This window comes from Priapulus caudatus, unplaced genomic scaffold (assembly GCF_000485595.1).
Source record: "Priapulus caudatus unplaced genomic scaffold, Priapulus_caudatus-5.0.1 Scaffold178, whole genome shotgun sequence".
Classification (NCBI taxonomy): Eukaryota; Metazoa; Priapulida; class Priapulimorpha; order Priapulimorphida; family Priapulidae; genus Priapulus; species Priapulus caudatus.
Window position 1 is genome coordinate 101023 of NW_014577239.1, and position 8852 is coordinate 109874.

The 8852-nt window shown below is 41.1% G+C and overlaps 1 protein-coding gene across 1 annotated transcript in view; it reads left to right on the forward strand.

Annotated features, from left to right (window-relative positions):
- The window catches only part of LOC106806761 (probable ATP-dependent RNA helicase DDX31), a 139054-nt gene that overhangs the window by 18479 nt on the left and 111723 nt on the right, over positions 1-8852 (forward strand). Inside the window, exon 5 of the mRNA XM_014808822.1 lies at positions 906-970. Within this exon, the coding sequence (XP_014664308.1) occupies positions 906-970 (65 nt within the window). The remainder of the gene's footprint in view (positions 1-905; positions 971-8852) is intronic.

Sequence of the window (8852 nt, forward strand, 5' to 3'; positions counted from 1 at the left end):
ATTATTGTTATTTTTATTATTATTATTATTATTAGTGATAGTATGATGTATGTATGATTTTATGTTAATAACAAAAGTGAGGGCTGCCTGAATTCTATAAAATAGCAGTTCATTTAAATGTAGTGTAGGATGGTATTGTAGGATCTTGATATCGTGTAACAGATTGGGGTTTCGTCATGCTAAATCAAGAAAATTCAAATCGGTTTGAGCATTGAATAAACTCGACCTGACAGTGACGGGGTAGAGGGGGTAGGAGCTAGTCGTCATCAACCCTAGTTATTGACCTCATAGGTTATTTTTATGGATTTTTTTTTGTAGCGTGGGGCCATTTCATGATATGTTTCGTCATCGTCCAATGTGTGATGATGTGTGATGGTCGATAATTGGAACCTCAGTGTATCGGTGTGCCGTCACCGATGCAACATCAGTCCGGATTAGGGTCGCGATGAAGGACACCCCATAGAGTGTCGGCCACTAGATCCGATGTTGCACCTGCTGCTATATATATGCGTCCATAGCCTCGGGTGTGACTCGTCCGTATACGAACGTGTTCCAGGTCCTTGAGAGCTATAAAATGCCGATTAACATCAGTTTGTTGGCTGATTAATACACCCTAAATATGAGGTGCAGTACGGAAAGAATAAAGCTTTCCATCTGGTAGCCAGATGTTGATCTGTGCCTATGAATTCATAATCTGCATAATTTCGATAAATACCCCTAATTAATGGTAGTCGGTTTGGGTTAGAGCTTTTTTCCCGCAAAATAGTATCAAATACGGCCAGTATCACACTATCATCGTATATATATATATATACTATATATACTATATACTATTACTATATAATATATATATATTGTGACTGATAATATTTTTACATATTTATTATTTTTATACATTGTTTTAGCCATTCTTGTGGCTGGTCCCAGGAGCAGTAATGGGTGGAGAGAAGAAAAAAAGTGAAAAAGCAAGGTAACAACAAACCATTTATCACAAATTATTACAATTAAGCAATTGACCTATCCACCTTGCATGAAAAATACAACTCTAGTAGTTGCGTTACACAACTCTAGTAGTATATATGGTTATCGCATTCAGATGGATAAATCAACTGTTGTGAAGTTCTCTGTAATTATTTACTGTTACCTATTAAATTGTGTTGTTTAGTTAAGATTTTGGAACATGAATATGATATCACTACATGTTTCATGGCCCAAATTGTTTTACAGATAGTGAAATTATGCTGCTATTTTCACAGATATTTTTTCACAACCTGTATTTTGGAAAACTGTGCAGCAGTGTATGTACAGATGATGTCCTCTGAAAATTAATGCCAGAGCACATGCCTATCTCCATTATGTTTTCAAAGTAAGCATGACAAATAAGTCTACTTTCCGAGTTTCCGACTGTCGAAAGTGTGGCACATAATCTTCTCATGGAGAATTAATTATGCCGGTCATGCTTTTTGCTGTGATTTTTCCGCAGCGCGGCTAGTTAGAGTTCGCAGATGCTCTCTGCTTGTTAGCAATGTCTTTGTGTGGCTGTGTGGGCAAAAGTCAATAGGCTTAGTGTGTGAAAATTCGTCAATAAACTCTAAATCAGTTCAGATTTGCTGCTTTCGTCGAGGTCCCATGGACAGCTCCTATACGTAGAGAGATCTGCACGCAGATATTATTGTTTCAGATGCAACCAGGGCATTATTCGGTTGAGATTAAGTACTGAAATACGTGAAATTCTGCGATACAGGAGTCTTATCTTGGTAATTGGTTTGTAGAGGCTTAATTGTTCTTTGTCGGCACAATAAGAAGATTTGAGTTGTTTTGGTGTTAGGAATTCAATTTTCCTCATAGGAGGTTTAGCTGGCGCAGTATGAACGTCTACTGTTGTTTCTGTGGATTTTCGGCAACGTATATGAAATCTAAACAATTGGGAATTAAAATTAACACATGCTACAAAGGATATTGAATTCCTGATTAACGACACTGAACTTCTTGACAGGTTTCTTTAAAGCTAGACTAACAGGAAATCTTAGCTGGGTAGTTGACCTAAGGCTGATATAAATTTCACATGATCAGTGAATACTTTTGTATTCTGGACAACATTTAAAAACTACAATGTTGCTTAAATATTAAAAACTTTAATGCTTAGGCCTACCTTATACTTGAAGTCTTACATGTAAATATATTGCTTATTACGCTCATAAAGCTATCATATGAATACGAAACACCGCTTTCTGCTCCATTGCGAAGTTATATATGTATATGTATATATAAATACTAGCCTGGTACCTGGCGTTGCACGGGGAAAACGCTTAGGAACAACTTTTAAGAGCAAATTCAGCCACATGTACTTTCGGAATTCTAAAATATTTTCACCCCCCCCCCTTCACTCATACGATCCCCATCAGAAAGGAAAGAGAAGCGTACTGGATTCACAATCCAAACACTATCCAGCTACACGGACTCAATCTACGGGACTCAAACAGAGAAACAAACAATAATTAGGCAATATTCTGACAAAAACAGTTCGAACGATTCTATGATTCTGTTTAGTCAAAGCTTCTGGATATACAACATTGTTATGAAATTGTGCCAAGTTATTATGAATATGCCTCTCTGGCTTTGCAAGCCTTGTCTCACCTTTTAAATACACAATTGGCGACATCTGTCACGTGTCTCTCTTATCATTGGGATTCGCTTTACATCAAAATAATACATGAAAACTAAATTAAACTAAATACATAGGTAAATAAACTAAACCCGTCAATATAGCATGGTATCAGTTCAGGGCCACTTTCATTGTAAAATAATGAGCAAATTTAAGAAAGTAAATATTTCTCCAAACGTAAGGATATCACCTCATTTTAACCAAATTAGTTGGTTAATTTGGCAGAGTTCTGCACCAATGAGGTCCAGTTGAATGACATTCTCAAAAAAATGAATAGCACCTGATTTTAACAAACTTAATTCTTTATAACATGTTTTACATTATATCCGAATGTATACACAGTCAAATTACAATTTAAAAAATACAAATTAACGAGAATGAACCACTAAACGTGTGTGTTGTGCTGCTTTTGAGACTCGACTGGCAACTGAGTGCATAATAAAAAAAATGTATAAATTTGGCATAGTTTAAAACCTGGTATTAACAAAGTTTGGACTTTTGTCCGCTAGATGGCTACATTCGCGGGAATTCGGCTGTTCTACTTTTCTGACATCAGTTCCCACTGCTAAAATTATCACCCGTATTAAGGCCTATTTATCGTCATTATATCTACAACTAGACAGAGGGCACTGACGGAGAGTGCATACCTCCGCGAGCATGTAACATGTATGTGCTCGCTGGTGGCGGCTGCTGACTGACTCGCCTGCTGCTGCCTCGCTGCTCACTGGTGGCTGCTGCTGACTCGCCGCGCTATCGATCGCGCCGCCCGCTCGCTGACTCTAGTTTCAGTTTTAGTTGCAGTTTCTAGTAGTTCTAGCTTGTAGTAGTAGAATCGCTGAAATATTGATTGTTGCGCGCAAGTGAGCGAGCTGCTGCTGACTCGACGCCCTAAGGCGAGCTGGTGCTGAATCGATCGCTGCTGGCTCGCTGGCTACACACACACACGAACACATCACACGAGAGGCATCACATTACCTCCCTGAAACTCCGTTGCGCGGAGGTAAATATGGGTGGATTTAACAAATATGGATAAGCCTATGTTGGTGTTTGACACACGGGCTATACACTGAGATCGGTGGCTCTTGATGCTCACCGCGGCAAAGGTTACTGCGTCAGAAAATCGGCCTCTCCTTTCTTATAATATAGATATATAAATATATATATATTATATATATATAAACTCTTGGACGTTTTTAGCTTATCTAAAAGTGTGTGATAAACGCTTGATTCTTGTACTATGTATAAACTACAAAAGCTTTCTGTTCGCGTGCATGTGTTTGAACTGCAAAGCCGAGGAGCCCTATTGGACGAATAGTAATAAAATTGACTTATACGCGTTTGTCGTAAGTCTCGCGGCAAAGCAGGTATATGTGACTGGCATGCAATGTCGGGTATACATAGCCACCCGATTGATTGGACAATGCATATTATGTCGTAATACAGAATAATGACGTCACCAGTACACAGCATCGCTCAACTTGATGGTGGGTGTAAAGCACATTATACGTAGCAAAATCATATCAGTCGAAAGTTAATAATCGATTGTTAGACATGCTGTCCATGTTCTGCTGTGAACCATTGATTGGCCCATGAGGATGTCTATTATAGAGCGCTGCTGCCGATACTTGAGTTTGGCTTTTGTCTCACCTTATGGGCTATTGTTCACCATAGCACATAAAAAAAGGCGAAACAACAATGTTTAAAGAGTAAAGGCAGTCAGGAAATCGCCGTGCTATAACATTATAGCCAATAAAATGGCAGTGTTTGCAGTCATTATAACTCCTCTCGCACATCTTCCCATCACGCTCGCGCCTTGCGCTTTGCAACCATCTCCTGTCTCTACTCATAAACGTCATCAGGTAAGTAATTTCGAGCCTAAAATTCGGCAAATTTTTATACATATGTTGCGAGCATGGTAGGAAGCGTGTAAAAGTATAGGCTTTTATCGCTAACATGGCGCCACGCAACGCATCGACATGACGCGGAATGGCGGAAAATGCGCCCCAGCGAATAGAATCGCAGCCCTCTCTATGTCTCACCATGTATAGGCATGCTAATAATGAGATGAGTTATATATGAGATTCTGTAGTGTACATTATGAATAGTTGGAATAGTCACTAGCACTCAAATAATTACCCAGGAGTGAGGCTGTGGATTTCCCAGACTTAATTTTCTCATCAAATTTTGGCACCAATATAGACGCAAATGTGTATGTTAAGTTGAGCCTATTCGGTCCACTAATCACTGGCCTACCTTGTTTTGTTTTTGTTTTAATAGGGTTAGGATCACAATGCACCATAAAACATTAGTTTCAGGCACGCGATTTGTATCAACCAATGGGATTTGGGAGTTATGCAGAATGCAGAAGGTTGCTGAAATGATGTGTACGCAACTGCGTATCTGCATATCTGCGCCTAACAAAGGTGTCACTACGCACAACTTAAATGTTACGTTTATAACCGTAGCAACAGACCTCAGATGAGCCCAGACGCTCTGCAGCTCTTGTCTTTATGTAAATTCACCACTGATCTCTTGTCTCTTGTTTGTAGAACAGCTGTAAACAAAAATGTTGAAGCTGTCTTCTCATCTGACTCTTTCCACAATTTAGGACTTCATCCATTTTTGGTGAGATTTTATCCATTGATTACATCCATTGATTAAATTCCATACAAGTATCTATAATATGTGTATATATGTATGCACAGCTACGTATAATGTGCTTATATTGCCTCATTATAGATTGGAGTATGAACATTTTCATAATATATTATTTCAGAATCTTGAATTTTCAATTTTTTTTAAACTATTCCTGTTCATTCACAAATCTACTTAATATATTGATTGGCCAATTAATGCATAGGTAATATTTGGAGATTATTCATGCAAAGAACGTTTAATATATATACTTATTCAATATATTGACTAGTGTGGCTTATTTCTGCTTTAATGTATTATGCAGGTATCTCACCTTGAGAAGGAGATGAAGTTGACAAAGCTGACATCTGTGCAGGCCCAGAGTATTCCACATTTACTGAATGGCAAGGACACCCTGATCAGGTCACAGACAGGCTCCGGTATGCACTTTTACTATTAGAAGTAGTCACATATTGTGTCTATGGCATTTGTGGCTTATACAGTATTATAGCATATCCCATAGCATAGTTTAGAGAACATCTTTTCGGACTTTTAATGTTTTGCACATGTTGAACAATAGTGCTATATTTGAGGTGATATGTGGTTGAATAATCAAATCCTAGTCACACTTATAGTCAAATTGTTAAGCATAATTGGAGTAATGTTCACCAGGGCTCAATTTTAACAGTCGTCCGGTCGTCCGTGACGACTGGATTTTCTCTCGGGCAACTACAAATTGCTTCCGTGGTTGTCCGGTGTCCAACCTCTATAAAAACCCCCCTCTCTCTCTTTCTTTCTCTCTTTCTCGCTAGCAAGTGAGGAGGGCAGCCGCGGCGTGCAGAATGGCTTGAGTAGCATGTCGGAGGAAAATGATTGGGGATTATTGTAACAGCGCAAGAATGGCGGTGTTTGCGTTAGCTGGAGTGTGCTGCGTGCGTTACCACAGGAACAATGCTGCACTTGTTGGGCCCGCGCAGCGGCTGTCAAAAGGCATTTGGGGTTTTATTCTCGCGCCGAGATACCTTAACGTTCATTCGTGACCCGCTTTGTCGACGCATAAAGCCTCACCAAGAGAACCCCTTTTCTTTCGCTCGCCCTCTTTTTTGTGTGCGGGGGATGTTCAGATGTTCGTCGCAAAGCGGTTCAAGGTAAACTACGAACCCGGGACTCAAACTCATGGGCGCAAGGAATACGGTTTTAATTTTCAGCAAACGAATATTTAATTTTTATGTTGTCGCGCGCACGGTCCACCCGACGGCCGTAACCGTTATCTACGATGATCCGATATCGGTTGAATGTTTGTCCCTCGTACGCGGAGTTGTCGTTATATTGTTACTAAATCGCATGCATATAGGTAAAATCAAGAGTCCATAATAGAAAATGTTGCATTGTGGATGCTCGAATGTTTGTACACGAAGAAACCACGTGTCTGCTAATGCAGCGCTTGCTGCAGCATCAGCTCGTGCCTAAGAGAAGAGCGAGTCGTCTGCTGGGTTTTCCTCCCGCCTGCTATATTAGGACGCTTGTCACTTACCGCCTCTCCTCGGTCGCCTCGCTCTCACTCATGGTCGTCACGTGTCGGCATGCGGGGTGTGCTCGTGCTCCGGGCAGCCGACATGCGCCGGGGTCGGGCCGGGCCGTTTGATTGTCGCTGTGCTTTCCCATGACCCGCCGGATCTCGACTCGACGGGTTCGAAATTACGAGAGCAAAATACTCACCACGGCGATCGCGGGGTCAAAAGCTATATAGGCAGAAATAATCACCGAGGTATATAGCCCGCGCTCTAACAACTAGTTCGTGCGGGACTTTTCGTCGCTCGCAATTTAGAAGCATTTAAAGACGGGTTACCGGGAGAATTGACGAGGTAGCATGAATTAACAGGTGAGCGGTTTCACGGCGGAGCGGGTAAAGGACGCCGCGAAGGTGGCAGTCGTGAGCTGAGCGCGTAGCGAGGATTCTGTGGGAAGTTTCGGCGCGATAATAACAACATGGCGGTGTCGTTTGCGATGGCGCGCAGGATTTGCGTCCATTACCGGTCTACGGTGCACAAAAGCCTCCATGCTGTTGTGGACACGCACAACTCCCACCTCCCATCGCAAAGTGACAACGCATCCCGATGGCAGTCTATCGCCGATGTTCGCAACTATTTAATTAAGTAGCGCTCAGTTTAATGATCATCCTGCATTAAGCGTTATTTATCGCCATGATTGTCAACGTTAATTGCTACGTTGTACGCGTACGTGCAATTTCTTCGCGTCGCGTTGTTTCGCGAGCGCGCGTCGCCGCATTACGCCCGTTTACCGGTCTCCCGCCAATTTACGCGTGGCTGATGATTTTATTTACCCGTGGACGGGGCGATTTTTGATAAGCATTCGAACAAGACGATCATCGCGTAATCATGACGTGCGTGTCGGCGGCCGGCTAACGATGATGTAATGATAGCCGTGCTCTAGTCATAACGATGCCAAATTACATGCTGGCGCGGCGATGGCGTGAGTGATGGATTGACAGACCACACACGGCCGTCACTGTGCGCATCGTCGCCGCTGCCGCGTGCATCCGTCGCGAGCACGCACGCGCACGCACGCACGCACGCGGATAACTCCTCGCTGTGTCAGCTACCTGGGCCGAGTCACACACATGTTCGAGTTTGATAATTGCTTGCGTGTAGAAATTTATATGTCGAGCTTGGATTAGTTGCGTGGTTTCTGTGCACTGTGATTTTGTCGTATGTGCATATTGTTGATTTTAAATCGACGGAGGCAATCGCAACTCGCATATGCTACTTGACGTGTAGTAATTTGCCGAATGTGGGACTCATGATACCGTTGCTTCAAGTTCATAGCTGAGAACTTCCTTTTTTTCATTGATTCATTGTAAAGCTTTTGCAGCACAACTGTTATGGGGTGTCGTTTCTTTTCCTTTTAATCGAATCTCAGAACTTATGATAGTTCACTTTTCTTAATTGAAAGTTTGTAGTAGAGGCTTGCCAAAGTTTGTTGCTACATATTGTACATTACAGTATTCGTGGCTACCTAGACTGAATGTCGTTCAGACCGAAGCTCTGGCAAAGCGAGCAGTGAATTTACATGAAATATTTACCTTCAAAATGTGTTGTAATCTTCTGATTATTGTAATATTATCTGGGCCCTTTTTTTCTTACAAAAAAGTAGTAAGCATTGTTAATTCCCGCGTATTTCTTTACACACCTTTTCGTATTTTTGACTATAATCATTTAGCTGTTGCGTACGGTTTTATTAGACGTCTGGGAAATTTATGAAATTTGTTTTTCTTATTCCTCTGTTGTCAAATAGCTAATCCCCCTTTGTTATATTGAGATAGATTCTGCCTATACGCAATATACTTGACACACCTAATGCTGGATGGATTTCAATATTTGTGTTTACTGTTCAGTCTTCAGCTATAAATGATTTTATAGAATTCAGGCAGCCATCACTTTTGTTGTTGACAAAAAATCATACATAGGCCTACATCATACTATCATTAATAATAGTAATAATAATAATAATAATAATATTATTATTATTATTA